The 25,375-nt window shown below is 45.7% G+C and overlaps 1 protein-coding gene across 1 annotated transcript; it reads left to right on the top strand.

The window, feature by feature from the left end:
* Positions 1 to 1,974: 1,974 nt before the first annotated feature.
* On the top strand, positions 1,975 to 3,691 carry LOC123170955 (uncharacterized). The gene is made up of 2 exons (XM_044588651.1): positions 1,975 to 2,872; positions 2,985 to 3,691. The coding sequence occupies exons 1-2, from the start codon at positions 2,052 to 2,054 to the stop codon at positions 3,598 to 3,600; spliced, it is 1,437 nt and encodes a 478-aa protein (XP_044444586.1). The 5' UTR covers positions 1,975 to 2,051; the 3' UTR covers positions 3,601 to 3,691.
* Positions 3,692 to 25,375: the final 21,684 nt, after the last annotated feature.

The following is a 25,375-nucleotide window of genomic DNA, read 5'->3' as shown; positions in this document are numbered from 1 at the left end:
ATAGGAGGCGTGCAGTTCTACCGTGGCGACGACGGCGATGGCTTCTTCCACCGTCGCGGGCGCTGTGGCGCTGGATCGTGCATACAAAGTTCGGGTATTCTTGAAACGGGATTGAACCCGCGAAACATGTTGGGTTTTATACTTTACCCAACAGCAGCCCCGTGGGGTTAAAAAGTGCCGGTTTCTTGTAGATGTTTCTGGGCCGGACACATGTTTCTTTGTGATGCACGCAGGTCCCAATCAGCGGATCAAAGGCGAGGACATATGTACAATGTACTACATGGTTGGGTACGATGAAAGGGAAGGTGAGGGTGGAGCAGGGTAGGTTCTTGAAGGCCAATGGCGGCGACAGGCATAGGAGGCGTGCAGTTCTACCGTGGCGACGACGGCGATGGCTTCTTCCACCGTCGCGGGCGCTGTGGCGCTGGATCGTGCATACAAAGTCGGCTTGCCTGTCAGAGTATTGTGTAAGAGCAACTCTCTCGAATATTCATTTCTAAGCCCGCGCTTATCTGCACCTGTGCTGAAGTAAAAAGTCAACGCAAATACTATCTTTAAAAAAATAACATTTTTTTGACATGGCAGATAATTTTGCGCGTGAGGACTGCTCCAATTTTAGGATCATTTGGACATCCGAATAGCTCCTGGCAAAAAAGACAAATTTGAGGTTTGAAAAAAGTTTACCGTACTGTTCTAACCTAATTTGTCTTTTTTGCTGAGAGCTACTAAGATGTCTAAATTATCTGAAAATTGGAGCATGCCTCTCGCACTAAATTGGAGCTGTACCATGCAAAAAAAATTGGATTTTTTATTTTTTTATTTTTGTGATTTTTTTCTTGACTCGATGCAAATGAGTCCGGGCACCGAATCACTGCACTCCAACTCTCTACAAAATTTCCTGTAGAAATGCTTTTATAGAATGTCTGTAAATTTTAGAGGGATAATTCTGGGAGCTATGTAAACTTCTCCACCTAAATTTGTTTTTATTTTATTTTCATTTAACCAAACAAGATAGATAAACCGACTTCTTTCCTTGTTCCTTTTCTCCAAAAAATGCCTAGGGCTCGTCTGCTTCTTCGGTGGCCCCAAGGTCACTGGGGGGCATGGTGGACCCGGCCTTTGTGGGCGGGAGGGCTCCGTTTTCATTTTTTGAGTTTTTTAGGGTTTTCATTTGTTTTTTGGAATAAGGCTCTCTCCTCGCTTAGTCCCCGTTTCGGTGGTGCGTCTAGAATCGTCGGTGGGCGTGTGAAGGTATGCCTCCAGCAGATCTGTCTTTGGTAGATTTGCTGGGATTTGATCGTTGTTCGTCTACGTGCATGTGCTTTTGGGTTGGATCATTGATCTACTGGGCTCTACATCGATGCATGGTTGTCGCTGTTCTGATGCACTGATTCTATGGGCCCGGCTCCAGGGAGGAAGGAGCGATGATGGTGGCGCACCTTTGGCTCGCTTTAGTGCTTCTAACCGCCGCTAGGTTGTCTGTAAGGATCTAGATGTAAGCTTTATTATTTTTCATGTTCATTGCACTGTCACGATTGAAAATAAATAGATCAAAAGTTTTCCTGCAAAAAATACCTAGATAAATGGCCTAGGGCCTGCCAACCAATGAGACATGTGGCGGCGGCTGGCAATAACACGAATGATGGTATTTTATGAGGCACCTGTATTACATTTTGCCATTAAATTAGAATGGACAAAATGTAAGCCAAGAATATCGTTAGGGGACACCCGGCGATTGAAGTGAAGAAATTAAGCCAAGATGTCACACATGTACGGATGATTGAAAATTCAAGATTTCAAATCGATCACCTGCTCGCTGGTTAGGTCGAGACGGATACGCCTCCATCTCCGGCCCTGCTGTGCTGAGTTTGAATCGGCCGGATGGCACTTGCCTTAAGCTTCCCGGACTCCTGCTTAAAGTGGCGGTATAGCCTTCCTCTTCCTTTGTCAAACAGAAGTTACAGAGACCTAGACGCCGGTGATCGTCGATCTCCTGCTTAAACTCTCGTGCCTCTGGCCATTTGATCAAAGGCCGGCAGCGCGCGGCAGCCATGGACCAGACGGAATCCCTGCCCGACGACGCACTCGCGGGCATCCTCGACCGCCTCCAGCCACGCGACCTCGCCGCGTGCCGCTGCGTCCGCAAGGCGTGGCGTGCCGTCATCGACGGCCGCCGCCTGCTGCTCCCCCACCTCCTCCCGCGCGCGGTGCACGGCGTCTTCTTCAACTACGGCGACCGCACGCAGCACTTCTTCGCCCGCCCTTCCTCGATGCGGCAGCCCGCGGTCGACGGGGTTCTCGGCTTTCTGCCTCGTTACGGCGGCGCCTCACAGATCGTGGATCACTGCAACGGCCTCCTGCTGTACCGCGACCTGAGGACCCTCTGCGTGATCAACCCCGCCACCAGCCGCTGGGAAGATCTGCCCTGGCTGGACGACGGCTGCGACGCGTACCTTGTGTTTGACCCTGCTGAGTCGCCGCACTATCAGGTGTTCTCCGTCCCGCGCGAGCCCGACAAGGTGCCGCCGAACAATGAGTCGAACGAGCGATCTAAAGAACCCATGGAATCACCGCCGGAACAGTCCGACGAAGAAGGTGAAGAACAGTCCGACGAGGAAGGTGAAGATGAGCCCGAAGAAGAAGGTGACTCGCCGATCAATGTGTTCTCCTGGACGTTAAATGTGTTCTCATCCAGTACAAGGCAGTGGCAGAAGAGGTTGTTTGTCCGTGAAGCCCAAGCTCTGGAGTCAATGCCCAATATGCCACTAGATCAATTATATCCAACATCTCCCTGGGGTCCTAAGAGGTGTAGGCAAAGTGTGTATTGGCAAGGATCACTCTACCTGCACTTTCATGGTGTGTTTGTCTTGAGGTATGCAATGCATCTTTGCAAAAAGCACCTTCTCAATTCTACCACTAGTTGTCCATCTGTTTTCTTCGAAAATGTTCTTACAACTTTTTTGAATGAATTGATATTTTGGCAGGTTATCTTTATCAGATGGAAAGTACCGAGTAATTGAACTGCCGACAAATATCGAGGAGAGTGTTGAAGTGCGTACTTATATTGGGAAATCGGAAAGGGGGGTGTACTTTTCAGCAATTCATGATGGAGACCGACTTCAGGTTTGGAATCTCATGGAATCAAGTGAACGGATAGATTGGATGTCGAAGAAACCTATTGATATTGACCTATCGGTATCTGCAATTGTACAATCTGGCTGGTCAGACCATTTTGAGGTAATTGGAAAAACTTGGATTTTCGATGATGTTAATGATGTGGACGGCAATATTCGCAAGATAAGGATTGAAAATTTGGACTGGGACTCCGATGATGATAACGTTGTGAACATTGAAGATTGTTCTAAATATTTTGGCAGCCATGTCTTCTTTCTCGGCTTTCATCCCTACAAAGAAGTTGTTTTCTTGGGGTTAATATCATACAGACGAGTAGTTGCAATGGCTTGCCATTTGAATAGCACAAAATTTCAGTATCTGGGCAGACTACACCCAAGAGATTACTCCTGTGACGACTACATTCAAGGACCATTTATTTACACTCCATGCATGATTGGCTATCTTCTAAAACGCTTCAAAGAATAGTGCATTCAGGCTGCCTACGGTCTAAATAAGAACACCCTCTAGTCTCTGGATGCAGTATCGATCAGATAAGGGATACATTTATGTAGGGAAATATCATTAAATTATGTACTCTGTTTTACGGAAACATCAAGATTAGGATTCAACTGTGGATCTCTCCTTGATATTTATGCTCTCATTTCTGGGAATATGTATTTATGTGTGCTTGGACAAGTTTTTGTAATTCAATTGGTAAACAAAATGATCTTTATTATGGAATATGTATACCCGTCTTTATCTAGTGCAATAGCTTAGAGCATCGGTAGCCGAACTCCTAAAAGGGCTTAACTCCTCAAATGATTCCCTTTTGTGGAGTTAAGTTGCACCTAGCCGAACTCCCATTTGCTTTAGCTGCAATTTTTTTAGAACCCTCCGCCAGCTCTCAGCAAAAGATTACTCCCCTCGCATGGCCGCCTCCCTCCCCCGCTCGGCCTCCTCCATGCCGGGGTCGCCCACCTTGCATCCGGTGGCCACCAAGCACGTCCACTGAAACCCCGCAACTCCCGCTGACGTCCCACCCCCTCTTCAATTCGCTCATCGGTTGCCGCAGTCGCCAGAATCGACGCATCTACAAAGCTGCGTTTAGGTGGGAATGGAACTGCGCAACCACACGTGTGCATGCACTGCCTTGGGAGTTCCTCACAGAATCGATATATGAGAAGGGCCACTACAGAGCTGCGTTTAGGTGGGAATGGAACTGCGCAACTACACGTGTGCATGCACTGCCTTCGGAGTTCCTCACGGGTTGTCGTCCTCCTCTTGCCGCCCTCCTCCTGTCGGCATGCCCTCATCTGCCAGTAGCGTGGGCTCAGTCGTTGCCCAGAAATTCGTTGGTTGGCCTCGCCCATTGATGAAAAGCGATGACAACTGGTCGAAGGTGCCATCTCGGGTCTCCATGATAGAAAAGCACCCTGGACGGGTCATGAGTGTGTGTAGGACAATGTAAGTGCTCATCAGATGGTTGATGTTTTTCGTTTTCAAGCAGTTTGAGGTAAATGTTGGATTCATGTTCTGCAGAAAGGTTGCAATTTGGTAATGGGAAGAAAAATAATTTGGTCCATTGATTCAGAGAGCTCTATTGGATGACGGTGCAGAAGTTGCTAGAGATGAGTTGACAGACGAGACAATCTCCAAGTTTTTTTCATGTGGGGGCAGAGAAGAAACAAGTATAGTACCAGAGAAGTCAACAGAGAAGGGAAAAGTGTTGAGGAAGATGGCAATGGACATAAGTAGATGGAGAAAATATTGGCTGCACTTGTAGTAGCAGTCAATGAAGTTGTGTTTCTGTTGAAGTTTGTAGTTGTTTTTGTCATCTTGTTTAGATCAGTTCTCCTGGTGAAGAACCGGTGAACCATGCGCTCTAAATATCTTTTGTATGAAGTGGTTAACTAGTGAAGCTTTACATGATTTAGTTCGATGGCCTAAATAAATGAATTTTTGTGTAGTTTTTATTGGGGGGAAGTCATAGTGCCAAGGCTCCATAGGACCTGCACACAGAACAACAATCGCCACCGATGAAGAGAAGCGTAGATCGGAAGAATCAAACCTGAAGACACACGAATATAGACGAATGAAGACCGGATATGAGCAGATCCACCAATGACAACCACTACTCGAATCTTGTGAGATATGCCGAAGGCCACTACTAGGAAAAGGCTTAGGTGGGCTCAAAGTAGTGGCAGACATGGTCAGAAACCCGCCGCACCACTTTTCTGGAAAAGTAGCAGTGGCGGGGATTTACAATGACCCGCCACGTGGACGCGGCCTGGAGCTCCACCTTTAGTCCCGGTTGGTGTGTTACCAACCGGGACTAAAGGAAATTTTATGATTTTTTTTTTGAAAAAAATTTTTGCGAATTTTTTTTTTGATTTTTAAATTTCTGAATTATCTTAACCTCTAATCTCCACCCCTCATCACTGCTCAATTTATCCTCTAATGTCTAATCACCCCTCATCATTCCAAATCATCTAACTTCCCGGACGGTCACCCATCCTCTCACTACTCCAGCCTGAGCACGCTTAACTTCCGGGTTCTATTCTCCCTTGTTTCCAAGTCTGCACTTGTTGTTTTCCTGACAATAGTAAGATGTCAATTCTATTAACCCTCAGGAATTTAGCTTGAGCATGAAGTGACACATTTCACTGTTTGAGTTTGAAACTATTGTTTTAAAAAACAATAATTATTTAGTAACACTATTATTTCTGGAATAATTAGTTTGACCATTGTTTGACCACTGTTTGACCACAGTTTGACCAGATTTGACCAAAATTCAAAAAAACTGAAATAATTGTTTAGTAACACTAATATTCTAGAATAATTAGTTTGACCATTGTTTGACCACAGTTTGACCACAATTTGAAATTTTTTGAATTTTTTTGCCTCTCCAGATCTTAAAAGCCCCGTATCTTTTTTCTGTTAGGTTTTTGAGGGTTCTAAAAATGTTTAACGGGGTTAAATTCGGATGTAACTTTTCGAGTAGATGATTTTTCAGATAAAAAACTTTTTCATCCGAGTTCGTATGCAAAAGTTATGCCCATTTTAAGAAATTCCAGAGAGATTTTGCAAATAAAGTCGAAATTCATATATGTTAATTTTCCCAACAACTAGACCACATATCACATGGGGAACTTATTATATTTTATTTTTTTGACATTTTCATCATTTTTTTTTGTTTTTTCTAAAACTGAAAAGGCGATCCACGCGGGGGGGGGGGGGGGGGGGGCGGTAGAGTTTGAAAATGAGACCTTTAGTACCGGTTCGTGCCATGAACCGGTACTAATGCCTCAAAGCCCATTAGTACCGGTTGGTGGCACCAACCGGGACTAAAGCAGACCTTTAGTCCCGGTTGGTGCCACCAACCGGTACTAATGGGCATCGCACCCTTTAGTCCCGGTTCGTGGCACGAACCGGGACTAAAGGGCCTAGGTGAACCGGGACTAATGCTTTAGCCGCACGAACCGGGACCAATGCTCACATTAGTCCCGGTTCGTGACTGAACCGGAACTAATGTGAAAACTGCCCTGTGACGAAAGCCCTGTTTTGTACTAGTGATGCACAGCGCGGCGTGCGGGAGGGTGGACGCAGGGGCCGGTGTCGATGGCCGCCATCCTCCCACCATCTTCTCTCTTCCGCTCTTCTTTCCGGGTACGGCTAGGAATCAGACTACTGATTCCTAAGCATCCATCAGGCTAGTATGCTACCGTTGGATATAGAGAGTCTGGATCGTTGGATTTCTCCCATGAAAGTGTGCACCCCAGGCCGTTTCTAGCTAATGCGGCCATTAATTGCTTCCTAAAGGAAAGTATTATCCCGAAAATCACTCAGGAAATAACTGCTTCCATTTTATTCTTCACTGTTGCGTATCCATTCCCTCTTATTTTAGGGAGGATATATCCACAACATTTTTTGTTTCCGATGCAGTGATGTTTGCTTCCCATGCAGTTGTGATTTGTTTCCGTACAAAAGATGTATCTAAACATTTGATTCCGTATGATTTAGTCTCGAATAACTACTGCCAAGAATCACACCTGATTTTCCGAACTAAGTTAGCTTTTCCTATTAAATCACCAATATCACAATACATCACTCGTTCTTCTAAGTGATTGGTAAGACCTGAAAAATTTCTACCAACTCAGTAGCCTTTTAGATAACATATTTTGGTACCTTATAAACAACATTACATGGCTTCATAATTTCATAAACATGTTTCCAAAGACCTGCATATTTGCTTCCTTGTATTCAGGACTATTACAATGCTTTCTGTTTTTATTTGGAATGTTTAGAACATGCTACAAACGTGCTTCCCTCCTCCTTCGGTTACTACCACTATGATCATGCTGCAAGAGCTCATAATTTAAAATTCTTACGTCATTACAAATCATTTATCAATCAGAATTTGAGATGTCACATTGTACACAATGGTTAGTTTAACCGCCCAAATTCTTAGTTTCCTACATTAGTCTTGTTTGTTTCAAGAACCATACAACAGTGCGTCTTCGCATAAATATTTTCAGCCTCCAATAACCACATCTAGGAATAAGGGCTCTCCGTCGTGGCTTGGGCCCTCTCACAATCTCATTGAAACGAAACACGGTACCATATGGCAGCTCCTGCAGACACAATCTGTATCTAGCTACTTCACGATGACAAAGCCATGAACTGAAATTAAAAAGTGCCAATCAATCAGCTAATACGAACATCTCTAAGTATGTAAGCATGTTCAAAATCATATTATTGCAGCATTTGTGAAGCAGCATGACTGACAAGAAACATAGGATTGACTGTGCGCAGCATGCATGAGAAATAAACAAGAGTATGAAGGAGTACGATTTTAAACCTCAACAAGTAGGAAGCATACAAATGTGCTATCACAATATGGCTCGTTTAAATTGGAAGCATGGACAATTGGGAATGAAAACCAACTAAGGCTGCAGCCAAAATGGGGATGCATGTTTATATGATCTAAATTCAAAATTCACAGGGATCAGGTCTTATACACAATGGAAGTGCAGTTTTGACAGGGATCAGCATGCAAAATAGAAAGATATGAACATATCTACAACAATATGTTAGGAACCAACCTACATCCTCCGGCATCTTGGTGATCCTTGGGGCAGCCTGGTGAGACGAGCACCGCGTTGGTGATGGAGGGGTCGTGTGTCAAATCAGGGGATGGCGCTCCGGCGTGGTCGAGTAGTGGGGGTTGTTGGGCCATGTGACCAAGGCGGTGTTACTGGAGAGAAAAGAGGCGGCCCGGGGAGAGAGAACCAGGGTGGAGCTAGCCGGCGAGATGATTGAAGCAATATGAGGAGAGAGGAACAACGGCGGCACGATGGATTTGGATGGTGAGCTGAACGTGGTTGGAAAGAGACGATTTGGGAGAGATAAGATCCTGGCCGAGAAATCAGGGGAGGTAGGTACGGGAATTATGGGATGTTACGTGGGATTTGTGTGCATGGTCGTGGCCGTGGGATAGAAGCAGAATCAACGGTTGTCGATCCGTCTGACGATTAGCTTCTATCAGACGTATGATGGGAAGTGTTTCCCCTTCTTTCCAGGCATGTCCGTCCCAAATGGGTCCGACGCGTTGGATGCACAGCCGCATATAGGACGTGTCTCCCTGTCCGCCGGCCCGTTTGGCGACCCATACGGACAAAATACAGACATGAATTGGATCTCTGCGTTGGAGTTGTCCTAATAGTAGACTTTATCGTGCAGTCAATTGACAAGGACCAATAGTAGACTTTGTTGTGCAGGCAATTGACAAGCTCGTTGACTGCACAAAGTTTTATTTGAACGAAGAACTAGAGGCGTCCGGCTTTAAATTAATAAAGCCAACTAAGCAGCATCACAAGGTTTAAATATCTTACAACCAAAACAAAGGCAAGTTTCACAGGCCCGAACGGCCACACACATTTCACATAACCATAGTTCAGATAAAACGGCCCCAACTGAGACGACCAAAAGAGCACTGGTCGCCTGCATCTGTCGCAGCCAAAAGAAACCAAAAGAGACGGAACATAGAGTAGCTCAAGCCGCTTGCCGGAGTCTCGGAATACTCCTGCCAATCTTCTCCATCGTGATCTTCATGAGCTCAGCATCGCGTTGTTTCCCCAAAGGTGTCCACATCTGACACGTCCAGATTCTTGTCAGCGGCGCGAAGCTTGGCGCTCTCCATGGAAGAAAGATCGCCCAGCTTGGCCTTCGTCTTGGCGCTCGGCTCCCACGTCACCACTGAAGTCGCCTTGGACCGCTTGTCCTTGGCACCCACGTCCACCGCCGCCACCTCCGTCCCCAGCACACCACACAAGGAAGCCGCCGCGCCTTGCACCGCCGGAGTCGAGCCCTTGGGCCCCGGCTTCCTGCCCGCCGTCTTCTTGGGTTGCCTATCCGAGCTCCCAGAGCCACGTTTGGCCGAAGCGGGCGTGGTGCCAACATTGAGCACGCAACCCTCATCAGCATGCGTAGCCACGGATAAGAAAGGTTTGGGGCCCTCCCCGCTTCGCGACGCACGCCTTCCTTCACGAAAGGCAGCTGGGAAAGGGCAGGGACGGAGACAGGGGCCTGCCGCGACATGTTGGAGCCGTACTCGTCGAAAGCCCCTGCCAGATCGTGCGCCAGGGCAGGCACGCTCACTGCAGTGTCCTGGGTCGCCACCACCAACACACGCCCTTCCATTGCACCCAGTTTGTCCCACGTTTCAGTATTGATTGATGTGTCCTGCATATTGTCCTCCTGCTCCTCCTCTTGCACACCCATCACCACATCTTGCTTAGCACCGTGACGCTCCGAGCCCGGTTTCTCTTTCTACCCGCCGTGCCGAGCGACTTTCCCTGGCCAGCAGAGGGGGCCGAGGGTCCGGACCCATCCGGCTTGGATGGTGGGGGAGGGGGAGCGTCAGAAGCACCCGCACCACCACCACTGGCACCACCCCCTCCCCTACGCTGGAGCGGGCGCTCAACCTCCACCTTGACCTGATAACCTTCTTGGTTGAACCAAACTTCGACCGTGCCATTCAACTTCTCAGGTGCCTTGCAAGCAATTTTCACCCTCACCGGCCCCAACCGAATGAGTGCAAGCTCGTCTACCACAATCGGCCGCCCCAGCATCTTAAAACCTTCCTTGATCCGCTCCTCTCTGCGGTGCTTCTGAGGAATGCCATGAAGCTTCACCCACACTTCCAACATGACCATCGGCTGAATCTTCTCGTGCAGCATATCACGCACCCTTGCAATGATATCATGGATAGGAAGAAAAAGCTTGCCACTTGACTTGGCCATGTGCAGCAGATCCGCCGAGGGGAAAACCACCAGAAACTCGTCGTCGCCCACCTGTGTCACCTGCCAATCCCACTCACCTGTCACGATGTGCTTGAGCTCTTGTTGAAGGATTCGCAGATTCAGCTTGCCCGGCTTCGCCGAGAGGATCGCCGCATTCGCCACCTTCTGATCCACCGGCCTCTCCTCTCCCGTATCCTCTGCAATCTCCAGGCAGAAGAAGCCCTCCCCCGAGATCGCGCTGCCCATGATTTGCAGCTTGGGCGCCTTTCCGCGCGTCGGGCAGTTGGCAGAGGCATGGCCCTCCTCCTTGCACAAGACACAGAGAGGTTTGAAGGTGCACTTGGATTGAAAGTGGCCAAGCCGGCCGCACTTGAAGCACTCAATATCCGGCGCATCTTCCACCGGAATGAGCTCGCAAGCCGTCCCTTTGGAAGAAGACGGCAGCGCCACCGCGAGAGGCTCCTTCGCCGCCCGCTGCTTCTTGGCAAGGGGGTCCCCGTGGCCCCCACCACAGAAGGGGTGCTCCACCACCTTGCGCTCAAGCTCGCACCGCCGCTAGACTGCCTTCTTCTTCTTCTTCTTCTTCTTCTTCTTCTTCTTTTCTTGCTGCTGGATCCACCATGGGGGAGGAGGACCCCAATCCCCCTCACGCCCCAACTGCTCCTGGGACACATCCCGCGCCTCATGCACCTCCCTCTCATCTCTGTCGCCGTACCTGCCTCGCATCGTCCGCTTCGCCTTGCCGCATAGATCTCGCTCCCGCTTGCGCTCGGCCTCCAGATCCGCTGCCTCCATCGGTCGCTTCTCCGCACGCCGATCCCCCATCACCGCCGCCGCGTACGAGATGAGGAGAGGAGAAGGTGGGGGAACGATCTAGAAGTGACGAGCAGTGTGAGCCCATCACCGCACGTCTCGAGCGGCTGTGGGAAACCCTAGCCAGGGCTCCAGGCTGCCCTTCTTCACCCATTTATAGCCGGGCGCTGGCCTGGAAAGTGGGCTTGGTGGGCCGGGCCTCGCACTCCCCTCGCTAGACCAAACCGCACCTCCCCCAACACAGCACCCTTAACGGGCTCCCCGTCACCCGCTGGGCCGACTCCCGCCATCATGGGCCTCGACCCACACTGGGCCGAATCAGCCAGCGGCCCATCGCCAGTAACCCTAGGCACTAGCGACAGGACCGCCCCCTCCGTGCTCTCTGCGCCTGCCGGCGCCTCCGCTGCACGCCGAGGTGAGGGCCGAGGCAAGCACGGCCACTTCGTGACCCCCTCCGACGCCTCCACACCGCCCGACCTGGACAGGTGGACCACCGTCCTTGACCTAATCGAGCATGCCGCCGCCGCCGCGTTCCTGTAGGGTTACGCAGCAGAAACAAAATTTTCCGACCTACGCACCAGCCCAGGACCACTATGGAGACTGCATATATGGTTTGATCTTTTTGTTACCGACTCGTAGCGCAGCGGGAAGTAGAGTCGATGACGATCGGCGGTGCAGATCACCGCAGCTAGGATTTACAACCTCCCAACCGCGAGGATGTATACCCTCATCTGCTCCTCAGACAGCCCTCCGGGAGGCAGTCGAACAGCCCCCCAGACGGTGTCGCGGACAGCCCTTCGGGAGGACCTTCGAAACTCGAACGGTCACTCGGACAGCCCTTCGGGAGGACCTTCGAAACTCGGACGGTCACATGGACAGCCCTTCGGGAGGCACTCACGAACTAAGACCGAAACTACGATCTCTCTACAGAGTTGAACACATACGGTGTCATCTATCCGGCAGGGCTTCGCTGTCCAGAACTAGTTCCTGCCGGAACCCAGACAGCCTTACGGCTCTACGAAACTCTTTTCGTGGGAGGGAGAGAAGAAGCCAGATAATGCATGGCATGTGTATGAGAGCAAGGGATGAGTGTGGAGGGCTACCCCTCCACCTCTATTTATAGGAAATCCCAAGGGGGTAGGGTAGTTTCACAAAAAACCCAAAATGCACATGAATGAAGTCCTTCCACATGGACCTAGGAGTGAAACCAATCAACAAGAGGGTCCCCAAGGGGGGATACCCCATGTGGCCGGCCACACCCCCATGAGGGGCCCAAAAAAGGCTCCTATCCATCCATGTCATCCCCAAGATCTTTTGGAGCAAAGCCCCAAAAGGTGGCTTTCCATAAAGTAACCATAAAGCTGATTTTCACTATTCACGACGACATTTTTCAGCGTCTGATCGAACTGAAAATATTTATGTGGGCTAAGAACATTTCCAGTACCCACTAAAATGATTTTCAACGCGTTCCGAAACAATTCCGGTTTTAGTGATTTTCATCTGCGAAACGCATCTGAAGTGGCTCCGGCAGCTCCGGAACATTTCCGGTTTTTATCTCAGAAAATTCCAAAAAGCTTCCAGAATGATTCTGGCATCCTCCAAGAATTATCAGGCATGTGCCGAAACCAATTTGACTTAATGGTGCATCCCGAAACAACTTTTCGGTATCATTGAAACTTATCCGATGACCTCTCTCTACGGTACGATTCCGCTGTCCGAAACTTTTCGGTGTCCGAAACTTTTTCGGTGATTTTCTCTCAGACTCCCTGTCTAGTATTCAGCAGATAGATGACCCTTAAGCGTGTGACCCTATAGGTTCGGTGAAGTATAGACATGACCCGGAACCCCTTCCGATCAATGATCAACATCGGAGCCGTGGACACCCTTATTGACCCCTATACCCACACGAATAAATATTCGAGTAAACCTCCAGTTGCCGTGTGCTATTCCTGTTGCTTCGCGATATGTTACAAATACCCGAGGTGAGACATGTTGGCATTCCCGTGGATCAACAACTTGTCCACTATGCTAGTTACCTCGTTACCGGTTTTGTTCTCTTTTCTCGTTTCGTGTTCCGGCATCCCCGTGATCAAATCACAAAGTGTCTGGCCAGACGATGATGGACACCGTAACACCGAGAGGGCCCGAGTATATCTCTCCATCGTCGGAGGAGCAAATCCCAATCTCGAGCTATCAACTTACTTAACATACTTTCCCATGAACCCGTAAGCCGCCGTAATAGTCATCCAGTTACGGATGACGTTTAACAAACCCCAAAGTTCATGAAGCAAGCATGAAGAAACTCGATACTCTCATGGTCTAAGGAATTATGCAAACATTAACTATCTCTGTGTTATAAACCATTAACTTGTGACAAATGAATCTCTTAGCATAACATCAATCCGGGTCGATTCAACACAAATGTTCTCTTAACATTGTGCCCTCAAAATTGCTGGCATAGACATGCCCATGATCAGGAAAACAGAACCATCATGCAACACTTGAGCTAGTCTTAGAGGCCAGACTAGGAATACTTCTTACCGTTTATTATTCCACACGTGCATATGAGTCTTCCTCCGAGCCTCGTGGATATTGCAGACTCGAGAATCATTGCAGTTATAGCATGGAACATAAACATAATTATGAACTCGGAGATAAATAATATCATTTATTATTGCCTCTAGGGCATATCTCCTACAGTTCCCACTTGCCGGTGACGCCGGCCGCCACACCTGAGCCGCCAAGGCATGGTGGCCTCTGCCGCTCGGCGCAAACCGCTGACGCCTCCCAACGCGCCCTAGCCTGGTGCCGCTGCGAAAGCAACGAAGTCGCAGACCAGCGGCCCTGCCGGCGCCGCCCTCCTGGCCTCCGCGTCCTCGTCTTCCACCTCGCTCTCCGCCTCCGAATCCTCTCCCGCTAGCGCCCAAAACCTGCTGCCCCTCGGTCCCGGCGTCGCCCGCGCCGTCGAAGCATAGACGGGGCAGGGGCCGCGCCCCGGCGAGCCCCCCGCACCCGCCGGACTAGCTCCCAACCGTCCAGCGGCGCCGTCCCCGATGGCGCAAGCGAGTCGCCCTCGCGGTCGCCCGACCCGGTCGCCAATGGCTCGCTCATTTCAAAACTCTTCGCTCTTTGGAACATCCATGTGTCTCTAGCTAGGTATCGACTGCACAAAGTATGATCGCAGCTGATGTTATAAAAATGGAATGCTACGATATATATGCTGATTATATAATCCTTAGTCGTCAAGGACGAAGTTTGTTCCTTGACCGTCGCCGATGAAAGAGAGGTTTTGAACAAGCTGTTGCCGCTATGAAGATTGCTTGAAGGACATACCTCAGAAGAGAAGCTTTTTACTAGTATATGGCTTTATGTGATATAAGGAAGGAAAGAAAATCGCCACTCTTATGTTTTTTTAGAGAATTTTACACTAATCATCTGAACAAAACTCTTGGGCGAAAAATAATAATGTTTTGGGCCTAACTACGACTGAAAGCACACGGGTAAGCTGGGCGTGGATGGGCCGGGCCAAGCAGGTTCGTTTCAGCCGAATAAAAACCGGGCGCGCATACACATCGGCCATCTCCGGCGCCGCGGATTCCTTCTCCGTTGGTCGTTTCGTCGCCGACACATCCGATGGGGAAACGCGGTGCGGCGCAAGGGATAGACATAGACTGGCTTGAGTTCTTCAGGACCGGAAACCCAGAGCCACTGGAGACAAAGCTCTCGCCGCCGGCGCCCGCCGCTCTGCCCCCTAGGTCTGCAGAACCCTAACCCTGTGTTTCTCCCTCACAATACCTCTGGGTTTACTTTCATAATTCATTTTAGAGTTTCATACACTCTAGCCCATTGCACAATGTTTGTTGCAAAAGAGTTGTTCATAAAAACAACAATTGTTGTTAAGTATTATGAATAACATAAGGGCCATACTTCCATCATCGATGGGACGTATGTTATGAATATTGAGGGTAATATGATACATCCATAACACTGACGCTAAATGTCGCAAGACTAAAAGAATACCACACAAGTGTGGCACTACATTTGGTCACATTGGAGAAACCCGCATGGAAAATTCCATTATGATGGATTTTGAAGTCTTTTTGATTTTGAATCATCTGACACTTGCAACTTTCCTCCGAAAAGTGAAGTGAGTAAAATACCGTTCACAGGCCATAAGGAACGAACAACAAACTTATTAGTGATCATACATTTGATGTGTGTAGTCCGATAAGTGTTGTTAGTGGTGGATTTATTTATCTTCAGAAATGACTCAAGTAGGTATATGGATATTTACTTGATGAGACGTAAGTCTGGATCTTTTGAAAACATTCGAAAGGTTCTCAAAAATGAAGTAGAAGTTATTGTAACAAGAAAATTATGTTTCTGCAATTTGATTGCACAAAGGAATATTTGAGTTACATGTTTAGCGAATGTCTGATGAGTTGTGAAAGGGGTTTCATAAACTTGCACCTCCCGGAACACCACTGCAAGTGGAATGTCCGTGGAGATGTAATCAAACCATTTATGGCATGGTAAGGTCAAAGATGACATAAATAAATTTGCCATTATCCTTTTTAAAGTGATGCTTTAGAGACTGCGGCTTTTACACTGAAAAGAGCTACATCGGGTCTGTTGAAATGAAGCCATGGTATGGTACGCCCAACCATGTTGTATCTTTTCTTAACATTTGGAATATGGGGCTTGTGTAAAAGGTTACAACCCTATTCCAAATCAGACAAGTGCTACTTTGTAGGTTATCCCAAGTCATTGGGTATTCCTCCCTCACTATACCGAGGCAAATAGGTTTGCCACGAAGAACGGTATGCTTTTAAAGAGAATGGTTCTTTCTAAAAGGTGAGTGGGAGAATAGTGCAACTCGACAGATAAACAGTATCTTCATCAGATCAAAGGAAAGAGACCTTGGAAGTAATTCCAGAGTTTCCTACTGCGACTGATACGGAAGTCTCTACAATAAAATGTATGAACTTCGGTCGAACTTGCAGCTGAACCACGTAGGCAAGGCTCGTGCAAACCTCTCAGGTGCGCAAACGAGATATTGTTGTTAGACAACATTATACCTACGATACACAAGGAAGCGTTGATGGGCCCTGACTCCAGAATTGGCTAAATGCCAATACAATCCGAGTTAGTTTCAACATAAGTGATTCAAGATTAAAACCTTGATACACCTTTCGGAAGACTTAGAGTCTAACGAATATTTATGGAACTTAAAACTGATACGGATAAAAATGTTTTATCCATAAAGCTCGACTTGTTGAAATAACAAGTTCAAGAGTTGACTACGATGAGGTTGTTTTCATCGTAGCGATGCTTAAAGTCGGTTCGGGTTGAACTAGCAATTAATACATATTTCAATCATGAGATATGAAACATGGATGATAAAAGGATTTCCATCTGATGGAAATGAAAGCTAGGACTTGTATATGATACAGTCCAAAGTAATTTGTCGATCCAGAGGATGCTAGTAGGTATGCAAACTTCAGAGTTCCAGCAATGGACAGAAGAGAGCAAAATGGAGTTGGAATCTTCGTGTTTTGATGAAATGGTCAAAGGGGTTTTGACTTCATCAATGGGTAACGAAGATGCTTGTAATTCAAGAAAGTAAGTGGGAGCGTAATAATATTTCTAAAAACCTTATGTGCTTGGCACATTGGTAATTGGAAATAAATTTTTTGACACAAATTAGGACTTCATTTGAAACAGTTTTTCGATGAAGTGCTTAGGCTAAATAGCCTCAATATTAGGCATGATGATCTATGTAGATAGATTTACCTAATGGGGCTAAGCAATGAATACATATTGACAAGATGCTAAAACCTTTTAGCATTTAAAACGCCAAGGAGTGATTCTTGCCAAAGTCACATGGAAAGAGTTTTTGCAAGACTCGGTGTCCCAAAACACTGATGAGTAAAATACATGATGCAGATTCCACACACTTTTGTGTTTGGATTAATCATGTATTCCATGGTATGTAAAACAACCAGATATGTCCGATACTCCCAAGGTGTTGCGAGTATGGATACCAAAGTGATCAAATTACTGATCATGGGACAACAGTGAAAGATGTCACACAGTACTAGAGTAAGTACTGATGACATGGTTTTCTCGCAAGCAGAGATCATGAAGAGTTCGTTGTAAAATGTTACATCGATACAGTCTTCATCTTTTCTCCATGCGATTTTCGATTTAAAATTAAGGGTTTTGTGTAACACACAATGTGGTGGCACAGTTAGTTGGAATTTGTTCAAGCTAGTTACTGTGGCGAATTCTATAACAAGGGCTAAGTATGTTGACGCTTTAGAAGCGACAAAGAAGATGTTGAATCATATAGTTCATTCATGAACTTAGTATAATTCCAAGATGGCTTTTGACAATGGGACACTACTGCAGGTAGTTGCTCCATAACTCAGTCTGAGGAATCCAGGTTCGACCTATGATTCACATACATACAAAGCCAAGTCCACACAAAATATGAATTTTGTGAAAATGCGAGGACATGCAAAGATACACACGGAACTGAAGTCGTCAGATCCGTTGGACATCAGGCTATACCACAAGCGAAGCATATTTACACCGATGTGCCACAGGTGTGAAGTGCATTAGCATAAGCTAGATTATTGTCTCTAGTGCAAGTGGGAGTCTGTAGGAGATATGCCCTAGAGGCAATAATAAATGTTATTGATTATCTCCTTGTTCATAATTATGTTTATGTTCCATGCTATAACTGTTGTGGTTCCCGAGCCCGTATATCCATAAAGGCTCTGGGGAGAACCCATATGCACGTGTGGAATAATAAACGGTAAAATGTATTCCTAGTCGTGCCTCTAAGACTAGCTCAAGTGTTGCTTGATGATTATGTTTTCCCAATCATGGGCATGTCTATGCCAAGCAACTTTGAGGGCACAATGTCAGGAAGGACATTTGTGTTGAATCGACCCGAATTGATGTTATGCTATGAGATTCATTCGTCACAAGTTTATTGGTACATAACACAGAGATGGTTAACGTTTGCATGATTCCTTAGACCATGAGAGTATCGAGTTTCTTCATGCTTACTTCATGAACTTTGGGGTTTGTTAAACGTCATCCGTAAATGGGTGGCTATTACGGCGGCTTACGGGTTCATGGAAAAGTGTGTCAAGTAACTTGATAGCTCAAGATTGGGATTTGCTCCTCTGACGATGGAGAGATATCTCTGGGCCCTCTCGGTGTTACGGTATCCATCATCGTCTGGCCAGACACTTTGTGATTTGATCACGGGGATGCCGGAACACGATAACGAGAAAAGATAACAATACCGGTAACGAGGTAACTAGCATAGTGGACAAGTTGTTGATCCACGGGAATGCCAACATGTCTCACCTCGGGTATTTGTAACATATCGCGAAGCAACAGGAATAGCACACGGCAACTGGAGGTTCACTCGAATATTTATTCGTGTGGGTATAGGGGTCAATATGGGTGTCCACGGCTCCGATGTTGATCATTGATCGGAAGGGGTTCCGAGTCATGTATATACTTCACCGAACCTATAGGGTCACACGCTTAAGGGTCATCTATCTGCTGAATACTAGACAGGGAGTCTGAGAGAAAATCTCCGAAAAAGTTTCGGACACCGAAAAGTTTCGGACAGCGGAATCGTACCGCAGAGAGAGGTCATCGGATAAGTTTCGATGATACGGAAAAGTTGTTTCGGGATACACCATTAAGTCAAATTGGTTTCGGCACATGCCTGATAATTCTTGGAGGATGCCAGAATCATTCTGGAAGCTTTTTGGAATTTTCTGAGATAAAAACCGGAAATGTTCCGGAGCTGCCGGAGCCACTTCAGATGCGTTTCGCAGATGAAAATCACTAAAACCGGAATTGTTTCGGAACGCGTTGAAAATCATTTTAGTGGGTACTGGAAATGTTCTTAGCCCACATAAATATTTTCAGTTCGATCAGACGCTGAAAAATGTCATCGTGAATAGTGAAAATCAGCTTTATGGTTACTTTATGGAAAGCCACCTTTTGGGGCTTTGCTCCAAAAGATCTTGGGGATGACATGGATGGATAGGAGCCATTTTTTGGGCCCCTCATGGGGGTGTGGCCGGCCACATGGGGTATCCCCCCTTGGGGACCCTCTTGTTCCTTGGTTTCACTCCTAGGTCCTTGTGGAAGGACTTCATTCATGTGCATTTTGGGTTTTTTGTGAAACTACCCTACCCCCTTGGGATTTCCTATAAATAGAGGTGGAGGGGCAGCCCTCCACACTCATCCCTTGCTCTCATACACATGCCATGCATTATCTGGCTTCTTCTCTCCCTCCCACGAAAAGAGTTTCGTAGAGCCGTAAGGCTGTCTGGGTTCCGGCAGGAACTAGTTCTGGACGGCGAAGCCCTGCCGGATAGATGACACCGTATGTGTGCAACTCTGTAGAGAGATCGTAGTTTCGGTCTTAGTTCGTGAGTGCCTCCCGAAGGGCTGTCCGTGTGACCGTCCGAGTTTCGAAGGTCCTCCCGAAGGGCTGTCCGAGTGACCGTTCGAGTTTCGAAGGTCCTCCCGAAGGGCTGTCCGCGACACCGTCCGGGGGGCTGTTCGACCGCCTCCCGGAGGGCTGTCTGAGGAGCAGATGAGGGTATACATCCTCGTAGTTGGGAGGTTGTAAATCCTAGCTGCGGGGATCTGCACCGCCGATCGTCATCGACTCTACTTCCCGCTGCGCTACGAGTCGGTAACGAAAAAGATCAAACCATGTATGCAGTCTCCATAGTGGTCCTGGGCTGGTGCGTAGGTCAGAAATTTTTTGTTTTCTGCTGCGTTCCCCTACATGTGAATCACAGGTCGAACCTGGATTCCTCAGACTGAGTTATGGAGCAACTACCTGCAGTAGTGTCCCATTGTCAAAAGCCATCTTGGAACTATACTAAGTTCATGAATGAACTATATGATTCAACATCTTCTTTATCGCTTCTAAAGCGTCAACATACTTAGCCCTTGTTATAGAATTCGCCACAGTAACTAGTTTGAACATAATTCCAACTAACTGTGCCACCACATTGTGTGTTACACAAAACCCTTAATTTAAATCGAAAATCGCATGGAGAAAAGATGAAGACTGTACCGATGTAACATTTTACAACGAACTCTTCATGATCTCTGCTTGCGAGAAAACCATGTCATCAGTACTTACTCTAGTACTCTGTGACATCTTTCACTGTTGTCCCATGATCAGTAATTTGATCACTTTGGTATCCATACTCGTAACACCTTGGGAGTATCGGACATATCTGGTTGTTTTACATACCATGGAATACATGATTAATCCAAACACAAAAGTGTGTGGAATCTGCATCATGTATTTTACTCATCAGTGTTTTGGGACACCGAGTCTTGCAAAAACTCTTTCCATGTGACTTTGGCAAGAATCACTCCTTGGCGTTTTAAATGCTAAAAGGTTTTAGCATCTTGTCAATATGTATTCATTGCTTAGCCCCATTAGGTAAATCTATCTCCATAGATCATCATGCCTAATATTGAGGCTATTTAGCCTAAGCACTTCATCGAAAAACTATTTTCAAATGAAGTCCTAATTTGTGTCAAGAAATTTATTTCCAATTACCAATGTGCCAAGCACATAAGGTTTTTAGAAATATTATTACGCTCCCACTTACTTTCTTGAATTACAAGCATCTTCGTTACCCATTGATGAAGTCAAAACCCCTTTGACAATTTCATCAAAACACGAAGATTCCAACTCCATTTTGCTCTCTTCTGTCCATTGCTGGAACTCTGAAGTTTGCATACGTACTAGCATCCTCTGGATCGACAAATTACGTTGGACTGTATCATATACAAGTCCTAGCTTTCATTTCCATCAGATGGAAATCCTTTTATCATCCATGTTTCATATCTCATGATTGAAATATGTATTAATTGCTAGTTCAACCCGAACCAACTTTAAGCATCGCTACGATGAAAACAACCTCATCGTAGTCAACTCTTGAACTTGTTATTTCAACAAGTCGAGCTTTATGGATAAAACATTTTATCCGTATCAGTTTTAAGTTCCATAAATATTCGTTAGACTCTAAGTCTTCCGAAAGGTGTATCAAGGTTTTAATCTTGAATCACTTATATGGAAACTAACTCGGGTTGTATTGGCATTTAGCCAATTCTGGAGTCAGGGTCCATCAACGCTACCTTGTGTATCGTAGGTATAATGTTGTCTAACAACAATATCTCGTTTGCGCACCTAAGAGGTTTGCACGAGCCTTGCCTACGTGGTTCAGCTGCAAGTTCGACCGAAGTTCATACATTTTATTGTAGAGACTTCCGTATCAGACGCAGTAGGAAACTCTGGAATTACTTCCAAGGTCTCTTTCCTTTGATCTGATGACGTAGATACTGTTTATCTCGTCGAGTTGCATTATTCTCCCACTCACCTTTTTGAAAGAACCATTCTCTTTAAAAGCACACCGTTTCGCGGCAAAACTATTTGCCTCGGTATAGTGAGGGAGGAATACCCAAAATTTTGGTATAACCTACAAAGTAGCACTTGTCTGATTTGGAATAGGTTTGTAACCTTTTACACAAGCCCCATATTCCAAATGTTAAGAAAAGATATAACATGGTTGGGCGTACCATACCATGGCTTCATTTCAACAGACCCGATGTAGCTCTTTTCAGTGTAAAAACCGCAGTCTTTAAACCATCACTTTAAAAGGGATAATGGCAAATTTATTTATGTCATCTTTGACCTTACCATGTCATAAATGGTTTGATTACATCTCCACGGACTTTCCACTTGCAGTGGTGTTCCGGGAGGTGCAAGTTTATGAAACCCCTTTCACAACTCATCAGACATTCGCTAAACATGTAACTCAAATATTCCTTTGTGCAATCAAATTGCAGAAACATAATTTTCTTGTTACAATAACTTCTACTTCATTTTTGAGAACCTTTCGAATGATTTCAAAAGATCTAGACTTACGTCTCATCAAGTAAATATCCATATATCTACTTGAGTCATTTCTGAAGATAAATAAATCCACCACTAACAACACTTATCGGACTACACACATCAAATGTATGATCACTAATAAGTTTGTTGTTCGTTCCTTATGGCCTATGAATGGTATTTTAGTCACTTCACTTTTCGGAGGAAAGTTGCAAGTGTCAAATGATTCAAAATCAAAAAGACTTCAAAATCCATCATAATGGAATTTTCCATGCGGGTTTCTCCAATGTGACCAAATGTAGTGCCACACTTGTGTGGTATTCTTTTAGTCTTGCGACATTTAGCGTCAGTGTTATGGATGTATCATATTACCCTCAATATTCATAACATACGTCCCATCGATGATGGAAGTATGGCCCTTATGTTATTCATAATACTTAACAAAATTGTTGTTTTTATGAACAACTCTTTTGCAACAAACATTGTGCAATGGGCTAGAGTGTATGAAACTCTAAAATGAATTATGAAAGTAAACCCAGAGGTATTGTATTATTATCAATATTCATAACATACATCTCATTCATAATGAAAGTATGGCCCTTGTGTTATTCATAACATCGAACATAAAAAGTTCTCTTATGAACAACCTTCTTGCAAGATACCTTATGCAATGGGATAGAGTTTGTAAAACTCTAAATGAATTATGAAAATAAATACAGACGGCAATACACCGATGGAAGGTATAGTAACATTTACTATGTTCCCTGTGTATACCTTAACCTCATTTCTAGCTAGTCTTTCAGGCCATAGTAGTTCTTACATCGAGTTGCAACAGAATGCAATCGAGCGGGCATTTTTGTGATGAACTCACAATACCCAAGAATTAGTGATTAACATGTTTAACCATAATTCGCAAGAACTATATCTTTGACCAGCCTTCTATACATCAAAAACTTGTATGACATTCATACATGAGCTGGATATTCCAGTCTTCTTTCCTTTTGCCTTTATACTTCTAGCAGTTTAACTTTTAGTATTTCTCCTACTCTCAGAAGAAGCACCCAACTTAAGAGTGGCATTAGCCCCGGACTTCCTAGGCGTGTAAGTCATACTAAAACCCTTTGGACACTTCCTTTCTCTTTAAGTTGTTGTTTTATTCACCTCATTTTATATGACAGGCGTTCTTCTGGATCCCTTTCCCAACAGTCAAATGCATAGTAAACACTTTTACTAATACTTGCAAACAAACATTGCTTTGTTTGTATCTGAAAATAATTTTCAGTTCCATGAATATCATATAACTATCCCAACTTTCGAAGTTTGGGTTTTATGGAAGCAAACATATTCCACTTAACCGTAACAGAATTCTAGCTTTTGGATCGAAGGACGAGAGTCACATGATCCATAGCATTAGCGGGAGGATACGGAAAGCATGCGATAGGACAAAGTCCTTCTCGGCACTCTTGAGAACAATCCTCATATTACGTTACCAATCGTAAAGTTTTAACCAGATATTTAACAGCTATTCAATTTTAATAGGGAAGGTGGAAATGCGAGCCATTATTCTACAACTATTATGCAAGAAAACACTTAGACAGTGTCATAATTAATTGCACTGAGAATTAAACATGTTAATTCAACAGTGCGCTCCCACTCAAATCAATATCTCTCATAATTGATTTAGAGTGATTCAAGATCCATATTTCTATTCGATGCCATTGACGGGCTCATCACTGATGACATGAATTTCAATCGGTAGGCCAACTTGCCGATCACATCTCTATGTGATTCTTGTTCATCTTTCGATGGGCGTGTTCCGAGCTCAGGACTCTCCTGCCTGAACGTCAAAGACAACCAAGTGATCTTGCTGCGAGGTCTGACCTCACCCGCCTCATTCCTCTCGATTCGTTCGTGCTCATGTGTACATGGCGCACCCCGAAAAGATACGAATTTCAGACAGTGCTACACTTGGGTGAACACTAACTACTTTGATATTTTAAGTGAGAGATCACCCTAATAAAAAGCGACTACCACGCAATCAAGAAGGGTGCATCATAAGGGATAAACATCTCAGGCAATTCATAATAGCATGATATGGTATAGCCCTTTCTGACGGAGAAGTATTTCATTTCTTCGTCTTCGGCATTCGCGTCGGTATTCACCTTCGCGAAGATTGCCACCACCTTGTCGATGCACCAGATAATATTGCTATCTCTATAGCTAACAAAATAATGCATTACAACAAGGTTGACACGCAGGTCATTAAAGTGCAATCATATGGCTCCAGCCATCATGCCGAATCATGACACGCAGGTCATGTTAATCAAATTACATCATATAGTCATCTCATACATAATCGAATTAGTATGAGCACTGCTATACCACATCACATGCACATCCTGCAAAACCAAGTTAGACGCCTCTAATCGGTTTAGGCAAAATTTATTTTACGTGGCTTCTAAGGTTTTGACTTAAACCGCAGCTACCAATATTTTATCATCAAGTATGATTATTCAGGTTGCTAGATTAACATCTCGGGGTGTATGAAACACGAGATAATTAAATCTCGAGCCCCATACTAAACTTCGTCATACGCATGACCCCCGTGCAGATCATATCTGCAATGCCCTTTCATCTGCGAATTTCATCTTTCTTTTAACTACGGCAGAACCCAAAGAACTGATAGCACTTCCATGATCAATCAGGATCACGGATTGCCAAAACTTTGTCAAATTCCACCATGCTGTCTCGAGATTGAGCAAACGCAAATTCTAGGGAAGTAACAAGAACGTCGGGTAACAGATTTCATCTGTCACCCGCATAAATAATTTTTAGCAATAGATCTCATCTACTACCTAATTATATTATGCAATACCCATACATCTCTATGTATTCTAGATCACAACCTGCATCTACGCATAGCACGGCTCATGATGCCACTGTAGGGTAACACAGCAGAAACAAAAAATTTCCGACCTACGCACCAGCCCAGGACCACTATGGAGACTGCATACATGGTTTGATCTTTTTCGTTATCGACTTGTAGCGCAGCGGGAAGTAGAGTCGATGACGATCGGCGGTGCAGATCCCCGCAGCTAGGATTTACAACCTCCCAACCGCGAGGATGTATACCCTCATCTGCTCCTCAGACAGCCCTCCGGGAGGCAGTCGAACAGCCCCCCGG

The sequence above is a fragment of the Triticum aestivum genome, chromosome 7D, assembly GCF_018294505.1.
Source record: "Triticum aestivum cultivar Chinese Spring chromosome 7D, IWGSC CS RefSeq v2.1, whole genome shotgun sequence".
Lineage (NCBI taxonomy): Eukaryota > Viridiplantae > Streptophyta > Magnoliopsida > Poales > Poaceae > Triticum > Triticum aestivum.
The sequence above is the reverse complement of the archived record's forward strand: the minus strand, read 5'-3'. Positions and strand labels throughout refer to the sequence as shown.